The 27,219-nt window shown below is 50.4% G+C and overlaps 2 protein-coding genes across 5 annotated transcripts; one reads left to right on the top strand and one right to left on the bottom strand.

Annotated features, from left to right (window-relative positions):
* The first annotated feature begins 105 nt into the window (after positions 1-105).
* Positions 106-15,450, top strand: LOC132448792 (serine/threonine-protein kinase 24-like). 2 transcript variants are annotated; one of them, XM_060040324.1, is made up of 12 exons: positions 106-592; positions 694-819; positions 3,234-3,464; positions 3,659-3,715; positions 3,837-3,945; positions 5,577-5,734; positions 7,895-8,080; positions 8,274-8,419; positions 8,920-9,085; positions 9,264-9,332; positions 12,449-12,570; positions 12,903-15,450. In XM_060040324.1, exons 2-12 carry the CDS (start codon positions 778-780, stop codon positions 12,934-12,936), a joined length of 1,320 nt encoding a protein of 439 aa, XP_059896307.1. In that variant the 5' UTR covers positions 106-592; positions 694-777; the 3' UTR covers positions 12,937-15,450. The 2 variants fall into 2 exon arrangements, with proteins under 2 accessions (XP_059896307.1, XP_059896309.1); XM_060040326.1 differs by having other exon boundaries at positions 112-592; positions 676-819.
* A 117-nt stretch (positions 15,451-15,567) lies between these two features.
* On the bottom strand, positions 15,568-27,102 carry LOC132448789 (INO80 complex subunit D-like). 3 transcript variants are annotated; one of them, XM_060040317.1, is made up of 10 exons: positions 26,552-27,102; positions 24,690-24,936; positions 23,421-24,271; positions 22,831-22,933; positions 22,514-22,738; positions 22,062-22,174; positions 21,012-21,145; positions 20,286-20,512; positions 19,382-19,539; positions 15,568-19,167 (listed from the first exon to the last, which is right to left on the bottom strand). In XM_060040317.1, exons 2-10 carry the CDS (start codon positions 24,905-24,907, stop codon positions 18,068-18,070), a joined length of 3,129 nt encoding a protein of 1,042 aa, XP_059896300.1. In that variant the 5' UTR covers positions 24,908-24,936; positions 26,552-27,102; the 3' UTR covers positions 15,568-18,067. The 3 variants fall into 3 exon arrangements, with proteins under 3 accessions (XP_059896300.1, XP_059896301.1, XP_059896299.1); XM_060040318.1 differs by lacking the exon at positions 26,552-27,102 and adding an exon at positions 25,901-26,545; XM_060040316.1 differs by lacking the exon at positions 26,552-27,102 and adding an exon at positions 25,931-26,545.
* Between the last annotated feature and the right edge of the window lie 117 nt (positions 27,103-27,219).

The raw sequence follows: 27,219 nt of genomic DNA, 5'->3' as shown, positions 1-27,219 counted from the left end.
TGACTGTATGTGAGCGTCGACACGTGGGCTGTTATTGTTTTTGCTTGGCTGTGATTGGTCCTATGCTCGGTGATTGGTCCTCGGCTCGGCTGTGATTGGTCCTCCCAAAACATGAGCGAGCGACAGCGATCAAGATGGCGTCATAGGTAGTCCAGAAAAGTGATGAGGACGATCCGCAACGACACCATTCCACAATAGTGGGGGTTCCTTCGCTATTTCTTTTGGTTTTCTAACCGGACGGGAACTACCTTGAACATAAAGCAAGTCGTCTAAATCGCGCAATGAGTGCCCGACGCACTTCTGCATAGTTTAATCCGCCAGCCTTACAGCTAACTCCCACTAGCTGCTAAAGTAGCTAGCGGAGCTCCGAGGGGGACGAGCATAGAGACACGGAGAGCAGAGAGACAGGGCCGAGGAGAGCAGAGAGACAGGGCCGAGGAGAGCTGAGAGACAGGGCCGAGGAGAGCAGAGAGACAGGGCCAAGGAGAGCAGAAAGACAGGGCCGAGGAGAGCAGAGAGACGCGGCCGAGGAGAGCAGAGAGACAGGGCCGGGGAGAGAGAGACGGCCGAGGAGAGAGAGACGGCCGAGGAGGTACGGGTCCACCGCCCACACACTGTTGTTGTTGTCAGGACTTTTACCATAACCATATCTGATTAATCCTCGGATCTCAACAGCTGTCATTGTATGGACAGGCACCGCGGACCAGCAGCACCTAGCTCCCGGTAAGGAGCCCTAAGCCCCCCGGTGAGGACCGCTGAGCCCCCCGGTCCGACGCCATGGCTCACTGCCCGGTGCAGGGCAGGCTGCCCGGGGTACAGGTCAGTCTTTCCTCACTTCACCTCTGGAGAAAGTGTACATTGCGTTGTATGACTGCATGATGCATTTCGAACTTTCATAGAGGTTCGTGTGTGTGTTGTTTTGGACCCATCCTGTGCCCCCACGCTGTAACGGCTGCTGGTTTTATTGTGTTGTTTTAATACAATAGAATGAGCAGGTTTGTCTTGTTTGCCGTCTGCTAGACTGTCAACATTATCTTACTTTTAAATCATTATGAAGTCTTTGTTACGTTTATCTTGCTGTATCTCCCGCCCTCTGTAATTATTTGGTCTCTATGGAGTCTAAAGTCTCAAGTGATGCATTAATGATTAATCCAGCTCATTGTGATTTACTGTAATGTTTCCACCAGCACCATGCCCGTTCACAGATAATAAACATGGTTCATGTACACAACGACTAGCGAGGTGATGATCAGCTCCTTCTCGACCTGAGCCAGCTCTTAATCTGACAGACTGAAGAATACACAGGGCTGAAAACTAGGTCATTTCCCCCCATGCACACAATGTAAGACTACAGGAGACGGGGCAAGCCGTGGCCCCACACTCAAGGCTGTGTTTTCCACCGCCCTCGTTCCGTGTGCTTCAGTCTTGGAAGTTGACCTGTTAGTGATTGTGGTTATAATGTAAACCGAAGGTCAATAGAAAAGCTATCGGGACAAGATTATTTAAGGGAGGGAGTGCTTGAGACAGACGTCGGGGCGCGAAGGGACCGCACACCTCTAGGTCGGGGGCGGTCGCCGATGGGAGAGTGGATCCGATGCATGCTTTTAGAGGGAGGGATTCAGGGAGCTTTAGTTGTGGCCGTAGACCCCGCTGGCTGGATAAACATCAAGGGAGCTTCAAACATTTTGAAATCACTTGGTCCCGGTGTCCATGTTGTCTCTGCCCCATGACACTTTTTTTTTTTTTCTTTGTAAGCTTCTTTCCACCTGCATGACTGCCCCCACCGTTGTTATGACAGGGCTGGGGTACTACTGCCTCTGCTCTCCTTCTTTTGGAGAGGGGGTCTCTCTCTCTGACTCTCTCTGTCTCTGTCTCTCCTTCTCTCTGTCTCTCTCTGTCTCCCTCTCTCTCTGTTCGTTGATTCTGTATAGATTCCTTGCTCTAAAAAAGGAGCATTCTTCCTTCCTGTTCGCCCACTCCGTCTCTCAACGGGTTGACGTCTCTCTCCCGTATGTTCCAGCCGTGCATTAGTGGCCCTCTACAGGGAGATATTCTCCCAGGAGTTATGAAAGGCAAAGCCCCTGAGCCAAGCCGGGCCTAAGCACCGCGGTATGGGGGACATTGCAGCCTCAGGTTAAGATGTTTAGCCTCAATATACTGAATGCATGTTTCCGCCTCAGCCCATTAGCCCTAGATACATTGTGTTTGTCTAGCACTGGTGTACAGAAAGTTCTTTACGAGGCCTAATTTCTGAAATCCCTCGTTTATGTCATGCAAATGATAAAACGGTGGCAGGATTTACGTTTTAAGCCATTTTGGCTTACAGCTGAATAAGAAGGAAGCTGAAGTAGTGGGCATATAAATGACTATCAATCCCCCGTGGCCTGTCAGGAAGTAAGCCTTTTAGTGAAATCAATAAGTCAGGGTTTAGTGCCTCGATTTATACACATCCACTTCATCTTGATTCAGGAGGTCGTTAAGCGCGGACTGGGACGTACTCACGGCCTGCCTCCCAGCCCAGCCCAGCCCAGCCCTGATACCACAGCCAGACGGCTGGCAGGTGGTCTATCTGTCTACCCTCATTGGAAAAGGTTTAAGACAAGTGCATTGCATTCGTGGGCAGGTCTTTGGCTGAGCTCGTACAACAATCCAAAGCCAATACCTTCGTATGTAAAGGACTTCTTTGTTGGTCAACAAGGCACAACAGGGCCGGTGTTAGGATTAGCGGCGCTGAGCGAGAAGGCGGTTATGGATAACGGGAGTGAAAAATGCCATACTCCACCGTGCCCGCGGTTCTCACGATTAATAAGGATGTGAAATTCTTGAGAATTTGGGCCGCGTTACAAAGCACCGATGAAGTGCGTTTGGTTTTTATAGTACGCACATGACAGAGCTGTCGCCATGCTCCGATGAGTAGTGACGGCCAGACATGTGTTGATACTTTCTGGTAGATTCTTCCCTGAGGTTGCAATGTGCTGAACATCAACATAAGTCATTTCTTTGGACGGGAGAGGCAGAGAAAAGGTTCACAGCTCAGAGTTCTCTGCAGGATGTTGGGCGTTGGGTTGAGGTCTGCTGCACTTGTGCGATTTCCATCTCCTCGACCACAGTTCACCACAGCTCAGCAGCAGACAGTTCCCGCCACACATGTCGTCAGTTTCCTGCCACGTTCAAATGAAGTCAATTCTATTATTTTTCTGTGTTTCTCTCTTCTGACCGGTCGCCCCGAGCAGAACTTCACGGCCGACCCAGAGGAGCTTTTCACCAAGCTGGACAGGATAGGCAAAGGCTCCTTTGGAGAAGTGTTTAAAGGCATCGACAATCGCACCCAGAAGGTGGTGGCCATCAAGACCATCGACCTGGAGGAAGCGGAAGACGAAATAGAAGACATTCAACAGGAAATAACGGTGCTCAGCCAATGTGACAGCCCCTTCGTCACCAAGTATTACGGATCCTACCTCAAGGTAAGCTGTGCTCAGCGCCTAGTGGTAGGGATGTGAAGTATGTATCCAAGTCAACTAACGCCGTCTAACAAGCTTAGGATGATGGCTCTGAACTTTAAACCCTGTCATTAAACTGGGACTGTGTTCTTCTAGCCTTCCACCGCGGGCGTGTGAATACCTGTGGTCTGAATCCTTGCTTCTCTTGACTTTTTCAGGGTACAAAACTATGGATCATTATGGAATATCTAGGAGGAGGGTCTGCCTTGGATCTGGTGAGTTGTAAAGAGATGATGTCACGTGGAACACCTTAGAACAGGTCGCCTGTCCTTTAACAATGTGTTAACACACACTCAGTTGAACAACGTTGTGTGTGGACCCCCCCCCCCCCCCCAGCTGGAGCCGGGGGCCCTGGACGAGACGCAGATAGCCACCATCCTGAGGGAGATCCTGAAGGGCCTGGAGTACCTCCACTCCGAGAAGAAGATCCATCGGGACATTAAGGGTGAGCGTCCTCTAGGGATGGGCTCAGCCGTCTGACCCCAGGGTCCGCATCGCGGGGTCCGTCCCTGTCACTCTGGATCCTCTGCATGCGGTCCAACTTACATTTAGTTTGATTCTCTGATTTTGAGTAGTGCTGAACGATTTGGGGAAATAATCGAATTACGATTATTGCTGACATATGTAGTAGGGCTGGGCGATATATCGATATTTGAAATGTATCCATATTTTTTCGAACAAGACACTATCGTCAACATCGATATAGTTTAATTCGTGTTGAAAGTACAGCATATTTTATCCCGATAACAGCAGTTTCGAACCGCGCCTGCCGCCTGCTATTTTGTAACTCTGCTTATCTGTCATGAAACATGACCATGAATGAGAGCGGGAGGGTGTGTGTGTGTGTAGGTGTGTTTAGGTGTGTGTGTGGGTGTGTTTGGGTGTGCGTGTAGGTGTGTGTGCGTAGAGGTGTGTGCGGGGGTGTTTGTTGGTGTGTGTGTGTGTTATTCGGCGGCTCCGCCTCCGGCTCACACACACTCTGCCCTGGCCCGGCCCCCCTTCCACTCACTTCACTTTTTTAAATCTCCTACGGCGCGAAACATGGAGTCCGCCGGCAAACGCGGCGCAGAGGAGCTTGTATGTAAGGAGAAGACAAATGGCTCCATAGTTTGGAAATGTTTTGGGTACCAGGTGTCTGACGAATGACAGAATCAGGTTTATTGCAGAGAGTTCTTCAAATCTGTCGCAACTTAAGGGTTGAGTATGACCAAATTGCAGGAGCACAACGTGCTCAAAAATGCATGCAGCAACCCAAAATCTTAAGCTGTCTCGACATAACATTTTTTTATTCAGACAAAAGCAGTACAGCAATTGTCCCAAAATGATTGCGGACTCCCGGATTGCTTCAGATTGATGAGGAAGTTGAAGAACCAAAGACGGCGGAGGATATATTAATTCTATTATCATTATTATTAATATATAATAAGATTCATATGATTCCGGAGGCGCACACAGCTTTTGGCTGTGATATTATATATTATAATGTTCTCAAACACGAGGCGGAGGCAGTGTCTAGTCCACGGTTTATTCAGCCATCGAACTGTATTCAATTCCGAACGGTAGGAATAGTAACGGTAAATCCAACGGTAGGTAGGTAGGCTACCACGGTAACTCCACCCCCCCCCCCCCCATCAGCAAGGCAGGTTAATGAGCCCAGCGACGCAGGCAGGCTGGAGATGAGGGCACAGCGGCGCCACCGATGTAGAATGATGAGCTGGAGCGCGGCAACGGCAACTATGTTATTGCATCAGCAAATATCGATATTTGTCATATATCGATATCCTGCTTGAAGATATCGAGATATGGCTTTTGTTCCATATCGCCCAGCCCTAATATGTAGCTCTGATGTGTGTTTGTGCGTAACTTTTTTGTGTTGCACGCGTCTATTAACATTAATCTCGATTAAATGAATATTTATGTTGCATTAATTAACATTCATCACGTTTTATGTTGCATTCTACAGACAATGTATTGGATTTGTTTGCGTCTATTAACATTAGGGGTGTGTGTGTGTGTGTGTGTGTGTGTGTGTGTGTGTGTGTGTGTGTGTGTGTGTGTGTGTGTGTGTGTCTCCAGCGGCCAACGTGCTGCTCTCGGAGCAGGGCGACGTGAAGCTGGCGGACTTCGGCGTGGCGGGGCAATTGACGGACACGCAGATCAAGAGGAACACCTTCGTGGGAACGCCGTTCTGGATGGCGCCCGAGGTCATAAAGCAGTCGGCCTACGACTCAAAGGTCAGGATCTAGGCTCCGCCCCCTTACCTTATGGCCCGAGGCGAGGGATGGCGCCGGTTCTTCAGTTTGTATCGTTTCCTTCCCACTGATACCCGTATGAGGCAGCTGTTCCTCCCTTATCTGTCCTGAGGTGGCCTTTGTTCCTGCTGCTGTCCGACCCCGGTCCCCGCGGGTTAGTTAAATGATTGATGTAAGGTTGTGTTTATGGCCGCGCCATAAACACAAACCACGTTATCAGTATTCATTTCCGTTATTTAAATTGATTATGACCAGGATTTTTTTTGGTCGAATACTAGGGCTGTAACGATACACAAATTCACGATTCGGTTTGTATCACGATTTTTGACCCACGGTTCGATACATCCCACGATTCTTTTAAATTTAAAAAGCATTTTATTTAAACAACACTTAAATACCAATTATCTTAATGTAACATTTAATAACAAATAATTTGGAACACTGAACAGATTTGAACCGAAAGAATACTATTAAAGTATAGCTAAATTAATAAAGAAATAACCAAAGATTGCAGTTGGAGGATGCTTTTTGCTGGTAGGCATAATAGGGCCCCTTTAACTGTTTGGTTGGTTTATTCAAATATCCTTATTAGCGCTTCTTATTAGGCTATGTAGCTTAAATAATGACATAATCAGGCCGTATAGAATGCAACATGTTTAATAGCCTAACTTTCAATAGATGAGGAAAAACATGAACGTCGCAATAACGAGGCAAAGTGTTACGAGTAGCATATGTGTGTGCGGGAGAATGGCAGTGTGCGTATGTGTGTGTGTGTGTGTGAGTGACGTCAGCGAGTGAGTGGACGAGCGAGGAGAGCGAGCGGTAGCGCGTGTGTCTAGTGAAGAAGCGAACGAGTCCGGTAGAATAAAGTACCCATCCTGTCAATAATCGGTGGCCGCTTCATTCCGACCTATAAGCAGACAAACTGCCAGTCAAATCACACAAAACAATAGAGACAGGATCACACAGGCAATTTTTTTCGCGCTTGGCCCACTCTGGATAAATGTCGTTCATATCGCATATGAGGACTTCGACGGCTGTGGAGAAATGCAATCCTCCGTAGCCACGGAGAGCTGTGATCACAGAGAGGGCATCTCGTCACATATTTACGGCATCGATAGGAGGGGGCGCTGTCAGCAGACTATTATTTAGACAAATTATTAGCAAATTTCAATCTGACAATTTGACCGAAGAGTTAGAAAGGGCATATCGCGCTTCTGCCTTCTCACACCGCGAGACAGGTTTGTGGCTTTGAGTATCGCGATTTTCGGTTTGATACGCGTATCGTTACAGCCCCTATCGAATACATAAAAAAGTTCCTTGATCAGTGATTTGCTGATCTCCCGGGGGTCAAATCCCCCCAAACGACATCCTATGTCCAAACCCACCGAAGGGGATCTCAGCTCCAGCTGCTGTCAGACCGCCCGTCCTCTCCACGTGCTTGCCTCTCCCCCGGCTCACCGCTGCATTATTGATGCCGCCTGGCCGCGGTGGGCGACTGCTGGGCTGTAATGGGCTGCACCGCTTGGGCTGAGAGCCGGAGAGCACCGGAATGTTCACGCCCGGGTTGGGCCAACGGTTCCTTCGCCACGCTGCTGCCTCGGACCGGGACCATTATCAGCGTTGGAACGTCAAATCAAAGAATTTAGCTACTTCCCATTGAATCATTAATTTAAAAGAATAGAACCTCGACATCAGCTTCCGTCAGGTCTTAACGCAGTAACTCGTAAGGGCTGATTATGGTTCCACATTCACGCAACGCAGACGCTTCGACGCAGTTGTGGACCTTTATGGTTCTTCGTCGGGTTTGAGTAAGTGGACCAATCACAGCCCTCGCTGCTGTTGAAAGGTCAACATTTTTGGGAGGCATGCGTCACACCCTTGCGGTGGACGCAAGGAGGGTCCGCAACGACGTAAGGGGTCCGTCACCCCCTTGGGTTGTGTGAACGTGGGGCCATAATCAGCCCTTAACAGCTGAACGGTGCCATCGGGTCTTAACGCAGTGACTACCACAGCCGACGGGGAGCGGCGCTTCAGACTGGGATCTGACACCCCTCGGCCCAGTGTTGAAGGGGGAACTGACCCCGACCGGACTGGACCAGTTTGGTGTTTTGAGCCCAGAATTGTTTTTGTGTCGTGCAGGCAGACATCTGGTCCCTGGGCATCACAGCCATAGAGCTGGCCAAGGGGGAACCGCCCCACTCTGAGATGCACCCCATGAAGGTCCTGTTCCTCATCCCCAAGAACAACCCCCCCACTCTGGAGGGCAACTACAGCAAACCCCTGAAGGAGTTCATCGAGGCCTGCCTGAACAAGGAGCCCAGCTTTGTAAGTTGGACGTGCGTTTCGCACTGAGTGCTCCTGTGCCTTAAAGGGGACATATTATACCACCAGGTGAGGCAGTTTTTCCAAATGGCGTGTAACGGCTAATCACGCTCACACCTGGTGGTGTAATAGGTCACCTTTAAGAGGGCAGCCATATGTCCAAGCCCCGTGTTCACGTGTTGTGTTGTGTGTTCAGAGGCCCACCGCCAAAGAGTTGTTGAAGCACAAGTTGATCGTGAGACACGCCAAGAAGACCTCCTACCTGGCGGAGCTGACCGACAAGTACAAGCGCTGGAAGGCGGAGCAGTCCCACCAGGACTCCAGCTCGGACGAGGAGGACTCGTGAGTGGGGGGAGGGGGGGGGGCTTTAAGCTACATGGGTTTAGAAGTGAGCGAGAGGGCGGGGCTTAAAGCTACATGGGTTGAGAGGTGAGAGGGGGCGGGGCTTAAAGCTACATGGGTTGAGAGGGGAGAGAGGGGGAGGGGCTTAAAGCTACATGGGTTGAGAGGTGAGAGAGGGGGCGGGGCTTTAAGCTACATGGGTTGAGAGGTGAGACAGGGGGCGGGGCTTTAAGCTACATGGGGTGAGAGATGGGGTGGGGCTTTAAGATACATGGGTTGACAGGTGGGAGAGGGGGCGGGACTTAGCATGTTACTGTTAACTAGCATACACCGCTAGTTGACCGGTGGTAAGGAAGCTTAAACGGCGTTGCAGTGGCCAGGCTGAGAGAGGACAGGGAGTTTAAGCGTGATCCCGTCATCGCGCTTTGACGTCCTCAAAGGCCGTCCACACCCAGCGACTCATCTTCAGTGTCCGTCCGTCCGTCCTGTTCCCCACACAGCGAGCGAGACGACCAGGCGTCCGGCAGCCGCGACCCCGGGAGCGACGACTGGGTCTTCGGCACCATCAAGCCCAACAAGCAGAACCCCCACAAGGTCCCCAACGGAGCGGCCGCGGCCCCCGTGGAGGACCCGGACGCCGTGGAGGCCGAACCGGAGCAGGAGCAGGTGCGGACACCACAGCGTTCTAGCACGACATTCTACCACAGCGTTCTAGCACGACGTTCTACCAAAGCGTTCTAGCACAACGTTCTAGCACAACGTTCTAGCACAACGTTCTACCACAACATTCTGGAAGGAACATTTCATGGTTTCCAACATCCTGCTCTTTTCTTTTTGTGTCTAGGAGCCGGAGATTCCGAGCAGGCCTTTGTCTCAGAGCCTGGCCTCCATCTTCTCTCCGCTGTTCTCTGAGGTGATTATCGTCAAATCGAACGGATAACGAGGGGGTGGGGGGTCGAGGGTCAACGGTTCTAGTGTTGGGGTCTGATAACCGGTGGGCCTTGGCTCGCTCTACGCTGTCATTATCAGCGTTGGAACATAAATCCCATAATCTTTAAAAGAATAGAATTGACATCAGCTGACCTCAAGTCCTAACGCAGTGACTCTTACAGTGACATCAGGTCCTAACGCAGTGACTCTTACAGTGACATCAGGTCCTAACGCAGTGACTCTTACAGTGACATCAGGTCCTAACGCAGTGACTCTTACAGTGACATCAGGTCCTAACGCAGTGACTCTTACAGTGACACCAGGTCCTAACGCAGTGACTTACAGTGACCTCAAGTCCTAACGCAGTGACTCTTACAGTGACATCAGGTCCTAACGCAGTGACTCTTACAGTGACTTCAGGTCCTAACGCAGTGACTCTTACAGTGACATCAGGTCCTAACGCAGTGACTCTTACAGTGACACCAGGTCCTAACGCAGTGACTCTTAGTGACATCAGGTCCTAACGCAGTGACTCTTACAGTGACATCAGGTCCTAACGCAGTGACTCTTACAGTGACATCAGGTCCTCCTAACGCAGTGACTCTTACAGTGACACCAGGTCCTAACGCAGTGACTCTTACAGTGACATCAGGTCCTAACGCAGTGACTCTTACAGTGACATCAGGTCCTAATGCAGTGACTCTTACAGTGACATCAGGTCCTCCTAACGCAGTGACTCTTACAGTGACATCAGGTCCTAACGCAGTGACTCTTACAGTGACATCAGGTCCTAACGCAGTGACTCTTACAGTGACATCAGGTCCTAACGCAGTGACTCTTACAGTGACATCAGGTCCTAACGCAGTGACTCTTACAGTGACATCAGGTCCTAACGCAGTGACTCTTGCAGTGACATCAGGTCCTAACGCAGTGACTCTTGCAGTGACATCAGGTCCTAACGCAGTGACTCTTACAGTGACAGTGACATCAGGTCCTAACGCAGTGACTCTTACAGTGACGGTAACAGTGACATCAGGTCCTAACGCAGTGACTCTTACAGTGACGGTAACAGTGACCTCAGGTCCTAACGCAGTGACTCTTGCAGTGACGGTAAGAGTGACATCAGGTCCTAACGCAGTGACTCTTACAGTGACGGTAACAGTGACCTCAGGTCCTAACGCAGTGACTCTTGCAGTGACAGTGACCTCATGTCCTAACGCAGTGACTCTTGCAGTGACGGTAACAGTGACTCTTACAGTGACAGTGACCTCAGGTCCTAACCAGTGTTGGGAATAGCGCCGTTTAAAAGAACGGCGTTATGTAACGCTGTTATTATTTCAGTAACGGGGTATTCTAACTAATTACTATTTCCGTCGTTACAACGCCGTTACCGTTACTGTACGAAAAATGCAGTGCGTTACTATGAATTGATTGAATAAACTGCGTAATCCGAACGCATCCCTGGCTCCAAACACAAACTGCTAGTGAGGAGACCGGGTGGTTTAACAACGAGATAAGCGATTATGATTGGCTAAGGCAGAGTCATGTTTCATGGTGGCCAATCGGAGCCAGTGTTTTTACACAAGCCAGGACACGCACGCCACACACACGCAAACGCACACACCAAACCGAATCGATGAAGCAGCAGAAATGGCGAGTACGGAGCAATCAGATGAAAAGTTTGAATTTTCTGTAGTATCTGGCAGATGTTCCACAGCCTTTGCAACCAAGCAAATTGAAATCCAGGCCCCATCCACACTAACCCGGGTAAATGTAAAAACGCCCATCCACAATGAAAAAGATCACCGTCCACACTATGGTTTTCATATCGTTTTCACAATGTTTTGCATCCACGTTCCACACAGAAATCATTTTGATAAACAGTTGTTGTCATGGTTACGTTACTCCGCCACCCCTCTCTGTTAAGATTACAGGCGCACGATCAGATGATATTCACAGTTGATCAGCTGGTTAATCATTTTCGACCCGGTCTTGTCCAGAAACGCCGCTCCAAGTAGGCGACGGTTTGAACTGTCGTCTTTCGTTTTTTTATACCATCACTTAAGAACATTAAGTACAGCGCTCGCCTCCGGCGTTGAGCAACGATTATGTTTGACTCAATATGTCGAGTTGTTTCTGGAGATAAATAAGTACAATGTACAGAGAGATCCTCATTTGCATTTCACCTGCCATTCTTTTGATGAGCTTCTCGGTCTATAGCGCAAGCTTGTGGCAGTGTCATGGCAGTGTCATGGCAATCGAACGTCATCGTTTCTGAAAGCCTCCGTCTGTCCACACTACAACGCGAACCCATCGGTTTCACATTTATCCACCTCAGCGATCGTTTTCGAAAAGCATCGTTTTCAGCGTCGGAATTCTCTGTTTTAGTTTGGACGGAAGGACTAAACGGATGAATATTGATGCATTTGTAGATTTACCCGGGTTAGTGTGGATCGGGGCCTCAGTTGGAAGCATATCAGGGCCTTGAATGGGCAGTTCAACCATATAACACATTCAGGCCAAGTGAAAACTGCTCAGAAAAATCCAAATCTTTCACATATAGGAACTTTCTTTTTTTTTAAAGTAACGCAAATAGTTACTTTCCCTGGTAACTAGTTACTTTTATTATAGAGTAATTCAGTTACTAACTCAGTTACTTTTTGGAACAAGTAGTGAGTAACTATAACTAATTACTTTTTTAAAGTAACGTTCCCAACACTGGTCCTAACGCAGTGACTCTTGCAGTGACGGTAACCGTGACCTCCGGTCCTAACGCAGTGACTCTTACAGTGACCTCAGGTCCTAACGCAGTGACTCTTGCAGTGACGGTAACAGTGACCTCAGGTCCTAACGCAGTGACTCTTACAGTGACCTCAGGTCCTAACGCAGTGACTCTTGCAGTGACGGTAACAGTGACCTCAGGTCCTAACGCAGTGACTCTTACAGTGACAGTGACCTCAGGTCCTAACGCAGTGACTCTTGCAGTGACGGTAACAGTGACCTCAGGTCCTAACACAGTGACTCTTACAGTGACTCTTACAGTGACTCCTACAGTGACGGTAACAGTGACCTCAGGTCCTAACCCAGTGCCTCTTGCAGCTGACGGGGAACGGTAAACCCGGGGCAGCGGAGGAGCTCCAAGGGGCCATCTTCTCCGCCGAGGAGTCGTACCCGGGGATCTGTGACTCTCTGGTGTCCGAGCTGCTGCAGAGACTTCAAAGGTACGCAGGGTTCCCTCCACGTCGTCCCGTCCGAGGGTCGTACCGGCTGAACCCGTGGACCAGTAACTCAGTAGCTCACAAACAGAGCAGGATGTAGACACCTGTCCATGTGGGCTTTAGGGAGTCTTGTGTCTGTCTGTTGAAATGTTAATACTGCCAGTATTGTTTTGTTGACGTGTGTGTGTGTGTGTGTGTGTGTGTGTGTGTGTGTGTGTGTGTGTGTGTGTGTGTGTGTGTGTGTGTGTGTGTGTGTGTGTGTGTGTGTGTGTGTGTGTGTGTGTGTGTGTGTGTGTGTGTGTGTGTGTGTGTGTGTGTCCGAAACGTTCCCCCAGGTATTCCCGGCCGAGGTCTGGCTCCTCCCAGTAGGCGGGGCCCTCTTGTGGCCACTCCCTCCTCCGTCTCCCTGGACACCGCTGGGGGGGGGGGGGGGGAGCTTCCAAGGACAGGCGCCCGGAAGCAAATCATGGGACGAGCGGATGCGTTTCCATGGGAACCCCTCCCCCTCCTCCCCCTCCCCGCAGCGCCGACCCCCACCAGGTGGAGCTCCTCCTCCTCCTCCTCCGACCGGGGGCTTCTGATTATGACGCACTGCGGACGCTACGGAGGATGTGGGCGGGGCTTCTGCACAACGTCTTTACCCTCGACCCCCCCCCCCCCCCCCCCCCCCCCCACCCGCCGAGGAACTCATCAGACGGACGTGTGTGTGTTGGCGTCGTGTGTGTGTTGGCGTCGTGTGTGTGTTGGCGTGTCGGTGCGCGTGTTGGCGTGTGCCTGTCGGTGTGCGTGGCATGTGACGAGGCGTGTCGGTGTGTGTGTCGTTGTGTTTGTGTGTGTGTGTGTGTGTGTGTGTGTGTGTGTGCAGTGGAGAGGGAAGATTGAAGTGTTCTATTTAAATCTCAGGTATCATGCTTAGAGTGGATGAGGTGGTCTGGGAGATGAACAGAGCTATATTGGGGGGGGGGGGGGGGGCTGTACAGACGTGTAAATAAGTTCATTTTTATAAATATAGATATATATCTATATATATATATATGTGTACTGAGAAAAGATTGAGTGAGTATATAAAGAAATCACTGTGTTTATAAATGGCCAAAATGCAAGCTGTAGATTGGTTGGTTTCAAGGCGAGCGTTTCGAGACGGCTTCACTTCAGAGGCCGTTCTTTCGGTGCCCTCGTCTCCATTCCCTTTCTTTTGTATATCTGCTTTTGATTTGACTTAATGTGAAGCTCTCCAGCCGCTCTGTTGAACGGGCGTGGCCGCCCCCCACCCTGATGGTTGTGTTAACATCCCGTTGGCCGTGGCGGCCCCCCCGCCCCGATGGCTGTGTTAACGTCCCGTTGGCCGTTTGGTTCCTCACTCTTATGCTGTGGCTGGGCCTTTACCATCAAGATGAAGAATGTATACAGAAGGCTGGACCCATGAAAACACTGGATAGCGTGCTCCAGGCCTTTGGCTTCAAGGATGACTTGAGCTATGCTGGACTCTAGGCTGCTAAATTTGACCTTTTATTTCCTTGACCCTCTTTAGTGGCGTGCGTTTCACTGATTGGATCCCAGAGGTCTCTTGGCTCATTCATTCCACTGCACCCGCTGAGCTAAGTCGACGGACTCTCGTCTTCTCCTCCCGTTGCAGAGGTGCTGTTGCTTTCCTCAACCCTCTGCTTGAATTGCACTTAACATTACAGACTATAAATGCCTTTTTTACGATACGCAAAGTAGCCATACATCGGTAGCATGAGGCATCCCGTGTCGCTCTACCCGGGAGTCGGTCCCTCCGGAGGCTGCTCCGGCTGCGGAGCTGGTTCTGCAGTTTGGCACTTTATCTGCGTGAGGCGGGGCTTTGGGCGGGGCCTCGCGGTCCCTTCAGCGGGGGTCCTCTTGGAGACGCGTGCGCTGTAGTGAGGGTCCACTGCTGCTCTTATAATGACGCGCTAGTGAACGTGTGACTGCGAACGTGTGACGCCGCGGTATGCGTTGTAGCATACGAGACTGGAGATCGCCCGAGTCCTGAACACTGGCTTAGATTCTTTAGTTAATGATGGCTGAAGTATTGGTTGATAGATGGGTTTAAGTATTAGCCGCTTTTGAATTGAGTAAACTTTTTTTTTTCTTCTCCATGTGTTATGATGATGCAGCTTTCGTGCCGATTAGGGGAGATTAGATTATCTAAGTTTCTGCGTCTTGCTTAGTGTTGTTTTAGGTGGTGATTGGGTTTTCCTTGTCGACATTATTGGTAAACGAAACGTCAACCTGCTAAATTCCTGTGTCCGAAAACATTTGACCTTTCTGTCCTGTTCACTAACGACATTACACAATTGAATTGGAGGGAAATTAGTAACCAGATCAAACAAGTTAAACGAGGCAGAAGTATATGGTGCTGCAGAACGGGAGCAGTGAGGACGTGGTGTGAGGATCAGTGATTGCTATTGGTCACATTGATCGGTGATTGCTATTGGTCACATTCAGTCAGTTGTTCCTTCAGTCATATTTCGACAACACTTGTCATGAGATGATTTACGTGCCATGGCTTCACAGCCAAGTATCTCAAACATAATTTGTTCCTGCTCATACTTGTGGTTTTGCACTTTGTATTTTCTTCTGGATATAAACAAGAACTTTAACTCGGCCGTATTTGAATTCTCCGGTTTTGTTAGTTGAGCTCAGTAGTGGCAAATATAATTAAACATTTCATGATCCAAAAAAACTATTAAAGATTAACATGTTTTTTTTATGTCGCAATAATCGTGGGGTACCCATCTCTAAAATATGTATGAGTTTGTAACATTGCAGTCAGTTTTTGGAGCAGTGTTAACTTGTTTTTCGTCATCAAGGTGTTCAGAGTTTTGAAATGATTGAGGATCAATAAAGTTCTAATACAAATTTGATGTTACATTTCTTCAACAATCACCGTAGACACGTTCTATTTAATGTGCCTTTGTCGACTTGCCAAAGAATTACAATTGAATTAAAAGAACAAAGCATGAGAATATCAGCCAATACCTCACAGCAACTTTTATTTGTACATCCAAAAAACAAGGTCAAATTTCTCACACTATATACAGATATTCATACAGTGTTTATACACATATTACATAATTTGTACACAAGAAAAATATACATAAAAATGTAAACCTTTGTATACAAAAAATACCTTAGACAAATTAAACAAAGACCGATAACAAAATGTGACTAGAATATTAGCTCATCCTATCATCTTTAAAAACAGTAATACAGTACATTCAATGAGTATAGGAATTTGTCAACCATCTCTGATTTCAAGCAGTTACAATTGCCTACAAGCCCTGTTAATTGTTGTTCTATGTGTGTCGGGAGCCAGTCGTTTCCATGCTATGTGAATACAGCAGTATTGCCTTGATTGCCCAAACCCAAGGAACATTCAATCCAACCTGAATTTCAGGAGCACTGTGTGTTGCCCTTCTGGAGAAAGCCTGTCGTCACCTCCGGTGGCGCTACGCGTGGACACTTTAGTAATGTGTTGCCTCTTTGGAACCAGGAGAAAGAGCTGGGCCTTCTCACAGGTGGGACTGGGCTCGAGGGAGACTGAGCGCTGATAGTGAGGGGACGACCGGCTGGAAGAGATTGCAAGCGAAAAGGCAAAAAGACAGTTCTGAGTGGGGTGGGGGACATGTGACACACCGGCGGCCTCGTCTAGTCCTGTTCAAAATAAATATGAATGCGACAGATCCACACCCGTCTGCTGCACAGAAACCCGAAATGAAATGAGCGTATGCAATGCGTGTTCGTCTTGGATCTGCCGCCTCCGACCGAGTCGGGATTGCCGTGGAGACCGTGCGTAGAGAGGGAGCGTCCTGCTGGGGTTTAATAGCTATCAAAAGTACCTTCCTGACGGCCTATCAGAACAAGGACGGGGGGACGGGGGACGGGGGACGGGGGGAGACAACGGATCCTACCCACAGTGCACTAACATTTTGATAGCCATTAAATAACAAGACACGTTCCACTTTTCAAACAACTTCAATCCATCGCTGATCAATAATTCACCAACGGACCCCCGATGTAGAAACTACTCAACAGACCTAATACTCAACAATGTCTGAATAATTTAAGAGAAGAACCACGACGCCCGGCGGTGGTACTGCTGCAGGAGAGCTCACCCGACGGGACCCCCGGCGAGAAGACCCCCGCTTCGCTAAAACTTTGTTTTTAAAGAAAGAACCCGCTCGGGTCACCATGCATCGCTGCCCCTAAAGCCACCTGGTCCTCACGTCATGCGGTCGCCCCCACCTCTATCAACGGGGACCCCCACTTCTCCTCAGACGTGGGGGGTCCCCATTCCCCTCCACCCACCACCGGTAAACAGTGATCCACTGATCAGTTAGGCCGGGCTGTTCTTAGTGGGGGTCCACAGCTGAAACTTTACCGCCCGCCACACCGGCATGATTCCATGTGTACCCCGATTAGCACAAACCCCCCCCCCCCCCTGCTGGGCGCTCGCCCTCTATGTGGTATGACCCTGGAGACGCAGAGACCTGATTGGTCTATTCTAGTCCATCAGAAGCTGAGCAGACATTAAAAGACGGAGAGAGAGAGAGAGAGAGAGAGAGAGAAAGGTCTTACGACAGTAATATAGGTTCAAACGTTGTCCTGGTCCACAGTGGCCTGCTACATTTAGGAGGAGACCCACACTACACCTCACGGTACTAGAGAGTATGACCATGGATTTATTGCTTTAGGAAACCAGATTTACTCACACATCTTACGAGGCCACCAATATGGAGACCCACGGCCTATGGTGAGGTCAAAGTCTGTCTGGACAAACTGATAAAAAGAATCCGCTATATATTTACACACGCACGATATAAAAAGAGCCGTTTAAAAGTAGCTTGGTGAATCTTCCGTTCGTGGGAGAGCTTGACAGAATTATCATGATACCGGTTAGAACGTTGCGGTAATTGTTATGGGTCACAAACATTACGAACTATACTCAGTCTTTCCAGGGGGGGACTGAGGAGGGTTTGAGAGAGCGGGGTGGGGTACGATCACATGAGAAGCAAGGCAGGATATGGTTCGTCGTTATGGAACAGGAGCTGACCGGAGAATAAGAAAACAAATCGTTGATTGAGGCGTTTAAGTGAACGGATTCCGAAGCGCTGCGTTTATCACTAAGTTGGGAGTAATCTCTAAAGGTCATTCACACCCGTGTGTTCACAGACCGACTCCTCTACGCTGCCCCCTGCTGGTGAAACCACAGGGCTGCAGGGCCTGACCTCAGCGCCAACTGACTCATCCCTGAAGGGAAAGCAGATGGCTGCCGATTAAAAAAAAAAAGAAGAAGAAAAATGGGTAAAATAAGCTGTGCAAAAAAAACAATATCCAATTTAAATCAGAACAATTGTGCACCGTTACCATGACGCCTGGAGCAGATGAAGACGGGGGCCGTCCTCCTCCCTCAGGTGGGTGAGGGCCGGGGGCCGTCCCGGGGGGGGGGGGGGGGGCATGGCCAGGCAGCCAGTGTTCAGTTGCTCTGGGGGAAGGGGGGCGGGGCACTGTTGGCACTAGCCCCGGTGGCGCTGGCCTGGGAGCAGCCGGCGGGGGGGGCGGTGGAGCTGTGGCTGGGCTGCACGTCCTTGGGGAGGCCGCTGGGGGGCGGGGCCAGCTGGTGGCCGAAGGCCGCGCTGAACTGAGGCAGCTGCTGCTTGGGCTGCGTGGAGGTCAGGAGGTCGTGCCCCCCCGCCGCCGGCGAGAGGGAGGGGGAGCGGCCGGGGGGGGCGGTCAGGCCGGCCAGGCCGCGCGGGGGGGTCGCTGAGAGGGCCGCCATGGGCTGGAGGGTCACTGAATGTGTGGCGGCGGGCGGCGTGGACAGGGAGGTGGAGATGAGGTGGCCCTCCACGCAGCTCAGGTGGCCGAACGGCGAGGGCTCGCCCATGGAGATGGAGAGGCTGTTCCAGGGGGGGCGCGGCGGGCACGGCCCCCCGCCCAGCGGCGCCTCCAGCAGCAGCGGGGGGTCGGCGTGGAAGGCGGCGGCGCCGGGCGAGGAGATGTGGTCACTGTAGGGCGACGGCCCGTGCTCGCCGCCGTAGTGGCTGCCCCCCGGCGCTGCCACTGCGGGCGGGGGGGCCGCCGGCGGCTTGCAGGCGTGGCCCTGGGGGGGGAGCGTCCGTGGGAACGTCCGCTCCGTCAGGGAGCTCTGGGAGAGGAGGGCGGGGCTGGAGGTCGCCCCCGCCACCGACGCCGCCGCCGACACCGCCACGGAGGTCAGGCTGGCGCCGGCGCCGGGGGGCGGGGCCGAGGGCAGCGAGGAGGGCGGCGGGGGCGGCGGGGGGAAGTGGTGGTGGTGGTGGTGGTGGGCGCCGCCCGCCTGCAGCAGGCTGGCCTCCAGCTCCAGGCCGGGGAAGTTCTCCGGGGGCATGCGGCCGTTCAGCAGGTCGCCCATGGCCCCGGGCGGCGGGGGCCCGGGGAACCCCCCCAGGGCCCGGTGGTCCACGCCGTCGGAGGAGGCCAGGTCCCCCATGGAGCTCAGACACACCAGGGACTCGGGGTAGGAGCCCATGGCCTGCAGTGCCCGCACCAGCTCCTCCGCCTCCTCCGTGGTGGGCAGCAGCTCCCCGTTCTTCCCTGGGGAAGGAGAGACACCGGGGTCAGACAGGAAGCGTACACCGGGGGGGGGGGGGGAACGAGCACATTTCTTTCTGTATTTTCTACCGTGTTTGACGTTTTTCGGAATATTCCTGAGACATAACCGTGTTCCGAGATCATTTCCGCCAGGAGACCACCGGAGTGAAGCCCTCCCCCCCGTCTAAAGCCCCCGGGCGCGGCAGCAGGCGCTCACCTTCAAACAGGTCAAAGACCTGCATGTCGTCGGGGAGCCGCGGCAGGACGTCCGAGAAGTCCTCCTGGTTCAGCTCCAGGTCGTTTGGAATGTCGGCTATTTCATTGGTGATGTCATCAGGCAGCTCATCTGCACTCAGGTCGGGGGTAGAGGCGCTCCTGATGGACACATGAACACACCTCCTATTAGCTCAAGAATACACCTCCTATTACCTCATGGACACATGAACACACCTCCTATTAGCTCAAGAACACACCTCCTATTAGCGCAAGAATACACCTCCTATTACCTCATGGACACATGAATACACCTCCTATTAGCTCAAGAATACACCTCCTATTACCTCATGGACACATGAACACACCTCCTATTAGCTCAAGAATACACCTCCTATTACCTCATGGACACATGAATACACCTCCTATTAGCTCATGAATACACCTCCTATTACCTCATGGACACATGAATACACCTCCTATTAGCTCATGAATACACCTATTACCTCATGGACACATGAATACACCTCCTATTACCTCATGAATACACCTCCTATTACCTCATGGACACATGAACACAATCATCAATACAATAATGAATAATGATTGTAAACATTCATTCACAGGATTGTAATAAATTGTGGTACCACCATATGGTAATTAGTGGGGATGCCGATACCAGTACTCGACTTGATACTTTGCTCATAATACTTGTAAAGGTTCTCCAGTACAACCGCTTCACGCAACGTGACGTTGAAGAGCCAACGGTGAACCGAAAACATTTGTTTTTAACGTGGTGATTAGTGCTTGAATCGAGTATCCCTACGGTAGTATCAAGACAATTTGCTCATTTAATTCCCAGGATAGTATGGTGGAGTAAGGCCCGCCCCACGGCCCCGGACACACACCTGATGCTGGCCTGGGAGGGCAGTGAGAGGCTGGTGGAAGGCATCCCCAGGTTCCCCTGGGGCAGCGCCGGGGGGATGGGCTTCTGGGGCCGGCGGGGGCCTCTCCTCCTCTTCTTCTTGTGTTTTTTGGTGAGTGCCGGGGGCTTGGTCTTCTTGCGGGGCTTGCGTTGCTGCTGCTGCTGCTGATGCTGCACTCGGCGGTTGCCGTCCCCGCGCAGGAAGTTGTCCTACGAGAGGAGGAGGAGACGGGCGTCAGAGTGCACCTCGAGGCCTCGGCTGCTCAAAGGCACTAGGTCCGATATGAACTCCGGCCTCGACCCAGGGTTATACATTACAATTACAAACAATTATATATTAAAACAATTACATTTAGGGCATTTGGAGTATGGTTTTATCCAAACAGTTCATAAACACATTCACAGCAGACTCAAACATGCAAGGTGACAGCCAGCTCGTCAGGAGCAGTGAGGGTGAGGCGTCTCTTGCACGGACACCTACTAGCAATCGGGTATCGTACCAGCAACCACTTGCTTGGCTGGTAAAGATTTACACAAAGCTTATACAATTCCCCATTCAAAAGGTCATCCCAATTTATCGTAGGACCCCTTCCATGGCCTTCCTGTCGGCCTGATTAGCCAGAAGCGACTCCCTACCTGCTCTAACCCCTACAAGCTGCTCAGGATCAAGCGAGTCAACGGCCCCGGGTACGAGGGCAGCGGCGCTCACCATCTTTTTGGCGTGCTCCTCGCAGAGAGGGGTCTGGTGGGTGATGTCGAACACCGGGATGGAGCACTGCTGGCCGTCGGCAAACTTGGCAGTGCAGCTGGAGAAGAGCTGCTGAGAGTGGTTCAACAGGATGTCTGGGGAGATCCATTAAGGAAATACTGCAATGTCCCGGCAATGTCCCGGCAATGTCCCGGCAATGTCCCGGCAATGTCCCGGCAATGTCCCAGCAATGTCCCAGCAATGTCCCAGCAATATCAATCTCATTTTCTATAGGCACCAATACAAATCGAATAACTAGGCTGGGATCCTTTTTTAATGTAACAATTTAAATTCAATCGTTTTGATCCCAGACGGTTTACATATTTAACATATCCAGGGCAATATAGAGGAGACACCTCACTTTAGAGTCACTCAATTGTTTTAGCCTCAGTTAAATATATATACTTTTTATAGATAAACATATCTTATTACTTTTTGCTGATGTTAAGCTACTTTTATCAATAATTAATATTTATATTATGCTGTATTTTGTCTTGCTGTTGCGTTCCTTCTATTCTATATATTTGATGTTTCGCACTTAATTATTAAAACACCCAGATCAATGAAACATTTGTCTGGAAAAATGAATATACACATTATCTCCTACACACTTAATGGATTACGGAGCGCATTCCCGTCCACACAGAAGACGCTGTGTGGTGGTGGTGAGTTTGTGGGGGTGGCGAGTGTGGTGGTGGTGAGTGTGTGCTGGTGGTGAGTGTGCTGGTTAGTGTGTGCTGGTGGAGTGTGTGCTGGTGGAGTGTGTGCTGGTGGAGTGTGTGCTGGTGGAGTGTGTGCTGGTGGAGTGTGTGCTGGTGGAGTGTGTGCTGGTGGAGTGTGTGCTGGTGGAGTGTGTGCTGGTGGAGTGTGTGCTGGTGGAGTGTGTGCTGGTGGAGTGTGTGCTGGTGGAGTGTGTGCTGGTGGAGTGTGTGCTGGTGGAGTGTGTGCTGGTGGAGTGTGCTGCAGTGAGTGCGTGGTGTGAGTGCGGCTCCGGAGGCAGGTCAAGGATACGCTGAAAGCAGTGGCGGGTGAAGGGCAGGGCGCTGCCCGAGCAGGCCAGGCCCTTGGTGCTGCCGCTGCAGAGCCCTGACTCTGCGGTGTGGGGCTGGCCCGCGGGACCGGCACTGGAGAGGGAAGCATCAGACCAGGGCTCAGTGAAACCCATCACATCAAGGAGCATCGGCGCGCCGTGTCCGGTAAGATGTCAAACAGTTCTACGTTTAAACACGGTGCCGTAGATCATCATCATACAGTCTTCATATCACCATCTTTTAACGAAGGGTTTTTTCTCCTAATTGCTTTTATAATTTAATAAAAGGATTGGATGCAAAGACTACTAAATGTTACATAGCAGAAGCATCTACCAAGAAAACAAGCTTGATTGTTACTTGCAAATAGACCAATGAAAAGCTCAATCAGAGGCCGACACGTCTCTCACGGGACACGCCGACAGTCCTGCGTACCTTGTGGAAGTGCTGGAGAAGTTGTGGAGCTCCTGGATCAGCTGCCCAGCACAGTTGGGGTCCTTGCTGGCTGCGTGAAGGAGGGCTTTGCGGAAGGCATAGCGGTATCTCTTCTGGCGCATGCAGGCCCTCTCCTGCCGGCACATGTGCTTGTATTTCTCCTGGAGGTACGAGCACAGCCTCAGCAGCCGTGTCCTCCGCGAGGAGCGCCCCGACTCCTCCGACCTGCGGTCAGAAGACAAGCCACCATCAAGCCACCCATCACAAGCTCCAGTATTATGCCATCATGATGCGTTAGGGCCGGCTGCTGCACTGACGCGTCCTGCGGTCTCCAGGAGCTGGGGAACGGCCGATCCCTCTCCAGGTCGGCGTCCTCCTGCTCCACGTCGTCCTCGCCGCTGTCCTCCGACCAGTCCAGTCCTGGAAGAGAGCGTGTTAGAGCGGGCCGGCCACACCCCCACAGCGACACTGGAGAGGACGTAGGGCTGGGCGATTCAATAAAATCTTGATCACAATTTCAGCGTCAAACGATCACAAAAGTATTGTAATCTAATTTAAATGTTTCCTTTTTTTTTTTTCATTAAATGTTTTATAGAAAGTGCAGAGCAGCTGGATAAATATCTGTTCAGTATTTTAGGTTTCAACATTTTATATTTTACCATTTTGTGTATTTTTAAAAGGCGAAATTTCTAAGTTCTCAGTTACAAAGTGTTTTTTGGGAGACACTTGCTGAATGAAGACATCATGTTTTCAAACTCAAAGATAATCGTTTGAATAATCGTGATTTCAACATCGACCAAAATAATCGTGATTATGATTTTTTTTCAGCCCTAAGAGAACGCTGCCTCTCCTAACCCCTTCGGACCACAGCTCCCTTCAGAACCCAAAGACTCATTAAGGGGGGCACCTAGATGTGGGAAGAGGTCTCCGTGGTCCTGGCGTCGCTTGGCGCAGAGCTGCACGAGATGCTGCAGCCGGCTGAGGGATGCCGGGGGCGGCGAGAAGCCCGCCGGCCGCATGACCACCACGTGCCTCTGGGCGGCGCTCGGCCCCTCCTTGCAGCTGCTAGGCAGGTGGGGGGCAGTGAAGGGGGGCTTCCTACCGAGGGACGGCCCGGAGCTCTGTGTCGGGCTGGCGGCTGCGGTGGGGGGCAGCCCCGGAGGCAGAAAGTTGGGTGTCTGAGGTGGTACTGGATTGCATAATAAACCCTGCGGCTGTCCTGGTAGGAAAAAGGGCGGCACGTTGGCGTGCAGCTGCTGCGGCGGCGGCGGCGGCTGCGGCTGAACGTGGTGATGAGGGTGGTGATGATGTCCTGAATGCTGGCGGGGGAGGTGGCTGTTGGTGGGGGCCGTGTGGACGCGGGAGGAGGGGCTAAAGTGCTCTGGGGGCGGCGGGAAAAGCTCAGTGTCATGACGGAGTTTCTGATGGAGCAACAGTCGGTGGTTGGGCGGTCTCTTGCGAACCGAGGCACTTCTCCGAGGAACGCCCATGCCCTCCGCGTCGGTTTCCTCCTCGGAAAAGGCGAAGGGGTCCAGGAGCTCGGCGTCCGCGAGGGGCAGCAGGCGCGAGCAGGGCGGGGAGGCCGGGAGCTCCTCCAGGACACCGTTGGGGACCTTCAGAGTGAGCGAGGGGACCGTGATGTTGAGGGCCACCGACTCCAGGTGAGGCCGGGAGCGCATGTCCTCCAGCGCCTCGTGCTTCTTCTTCCTCTCCTTCTTGGGGATGAAGCCCAGGACTTGCAGGTGGCTGTTGCAGTATCTGCGCACAAAACAAACACAACAGTATGTTTACGTCGCGTACGGATACCGTTGCACAGGGCTTGCACATCGCGACGTCACGTCGTCATGACCGCCTCTATGTTGGTAGCATAGGTGCCTTGGCCTGTTGGTAATTATGTTGCTAGACATGTTTCTTTAGTCTTTGTTTAGCAATCAATCATGAAATGATGTCTTTATGGGAAGACATTGTTGTGTATGAAAGTGCCACAGTGGTTCTCGACGTGGAAAAGTTCTCTTTAGCCTAGATATGGATTTTACAGTACTAGAACGCTCTTGAGTCATCTATGGCGGAGTATCACCAAAATATCTCATGAATAAATCTCATTCTGAGGACCGAGCCCTGCACAGTGGACACAACGCATCATATCATATTCATGTCAATATTGATGCATAAGCACCTGCGGTCCTCTGCCTTGGGGATGGGGTTGGTACATCGTTGGCTGTTGTACTTGGCCACATATTCACATTGCTTGAAGGGGGCGGTCTTATCCTCCAGGACGTGCCGGATACAGAAGGCATAGCCATTGAGTCTTCGCTGCTTGCAGAGCTTAGGGCTATATGAGCACAATGGCTTATTGTCCACCTCCGAGAAGTGTATGTGTTTGCCTTCATACATCACGTGACTCTTGTCCTTGAAAACATCAGCTGATGGGAGAAAATTGCGAACAAATCAGAGACACGCTTAAAATGTATACATCACATGCATTACATTTATTAGAAGAGGCAGAGAAACCTATGTAGACGCGTAGGGAAAGAAATACAGATAAGATAACATACATGCCACGGATGAACCCAAGAAGAAATTCCAACTGTTGCAGTCAAATATTGCCTAGAGGCCTAGAACACAAGAGATATCGTAAAAGATCACAATTATAAGACAATGGCAATAAAGCCATATCTTTGAACTTCTGATGCGTAATTAACTTGTAGATCGGCAACATCGTTATGGAAAGGAAGTTGTAATTGCTGCACAGACATGTACCTGATTGTACTTTAATTTGCATTTTGGAGCTCGCGTCTGCAAACCACTTCTAAACTACCTACTCAAGTGACCCATGTTTCTAGTGTAATGTGTGCATTATAAAATACATATCTTAACAAAAGTGACATTAACTTAAATGTCAGTTAACGCCAACGATTTTTAGGTTGTTTAAGTAGTGATGTGAGAGCTCATGCAGAATACACATACATATTAATTAATTGTATGTATGTATAATACCTATGCATGTATATAATATATTTATACTGCATGAATTGTATATAAATATGATATACATACACAACTTAAACTGTATGCATGCATCTATGTATAATATGCATGTGTACTACTCATGCAGTATAGTCGTATGACTGAACTGTGACCAGCATTACGCTATGATTGATTCAGCACTAGCTAAAACACTTTATTACAACAATCGTAACTAGAAGCGATACATTATGCATGAAGGCGTTTTATGAAATTTCAAAATAATCACATGTACATCTAGTTGAATGACTATTTTAATAATATGCATAATAATGTTGTCTTGAGGCGACCACAGAGCTGGCTATTAGCAACATTAGCCAACTAGCCTCATTACACCACACACAGCTGGCACAGCCAACTTACCCAAGGAAATCTAAATGTTATATAATTTACTTGTAGTCAGCTGCATATAACTGTTGGGTGGCTTCGTATCTTGTTGATAGACGCATTGGCGTACGATCCAAGCGGCGCTTGGAAGCTAACCCTATGTAGCTAACAAAGCTAAAAACACAACACAGTAGGCGGTAGCTAACCAGGAAACGGAAACATCAGCGGATGACTTCACTAGAAACATGTACTTAAGGTGTTTTATGCAGTTTGAAAACGTCCGTGTAAAATTCATAATCGATATTGTTTACCAGATAAATAAAAGGCGGACAAACATTTTTTATTTTTGTTACCAAAATAGCTTAAAAAAAAGGCCCCGTAGCGGACGGCCGAGGCCTTAAACACCAGGCCTTAATAAATACCCTTCATTCCGGTTGAGGGGATTCCATTCAACCCGTTGGTTGAGCGTATATACGGTCCTGCATGTCGATTTATTAACTGTACAAAGTGTATTTCAAGAAGACTAGTACTGCATTTTCTATGTCCTCCTTTCGATATACAATTAACCCAGCGCCGCCAAAATGGGCCTCAAAGCCACGGTCCTCGAGTACTTCGCTTTCAGGGCTGATGTCACGCAAAACCGGCCCGTTATAAATCGAGACCGAGGCTGTGAGCGCTGTGGCTTACCTTGAACTGGTCTAGGCTGTGTACGGTGTTCGCTCCAGACAGACGGAACGTCTCCTAGAAGCAGCTCGGCTATCGGTGCATCGAGACCACAGATATCAGGAGACTATCGGCGATCTTCATCCAACTCAATATATTTTCAAATACAGATGCACCTAAATTTTGATTATCCACAACAAATATTTGCAGTGGGGGGCTGCCGAGGATTTAGAGTCGAGTCCACGGCGGCTCCTCACAGCACCACTACAGGCACTGCGGGGACATGACAACAGTCCGGGGCAAAACAACAACCTCTTCTACCATGTTGGAAATTCAACTTTGTGAAAGCCCCAGCACTTTGGAAGTGCGATTTTATCACTGCCGAGCGCAGTGCCACGGTGTGCAGGCGACAGCCGTGTCTCCATCGTGCAGGTCAAGTTGTGCACCCTGTCACCATTGTCAGTGAGGAGTCCAAACGGCGTGAAGTTGTAACCTCCACATGGACCACGGCTGTCATCTTCTCTGTGAAGACCAACTCTGCCACTCAGTCTGCGGACTGTTGTTCGCTGCTGACGCCGCGCCTGGCCGAAAGATGTCTGAGGTCGGAACTACACAAGGAGACGCAATATCCCAAACAACATAGACACTAATGTCACCTTTTTAAAGCCAATATTAGAGAGATATGTAGATAA

This window comes from Gadus macrocephalus, chromosome 20 (genome assembly GCF_031168955.1).
Source record: "Gadus macrocephalus chromosome 20, ASM3116895v1".
Classification (NCBI taxonomy): Eukaryota; Metazoa; Chordata; class Actinopteri; order Gadiformes; family Gadidae; genus Gadus; species Gadus macrocephalus.
Note: the sequence above shows the minus strand (reverse complement) of the source record. Positions and strands in the feature narration are given on the sequence as shown.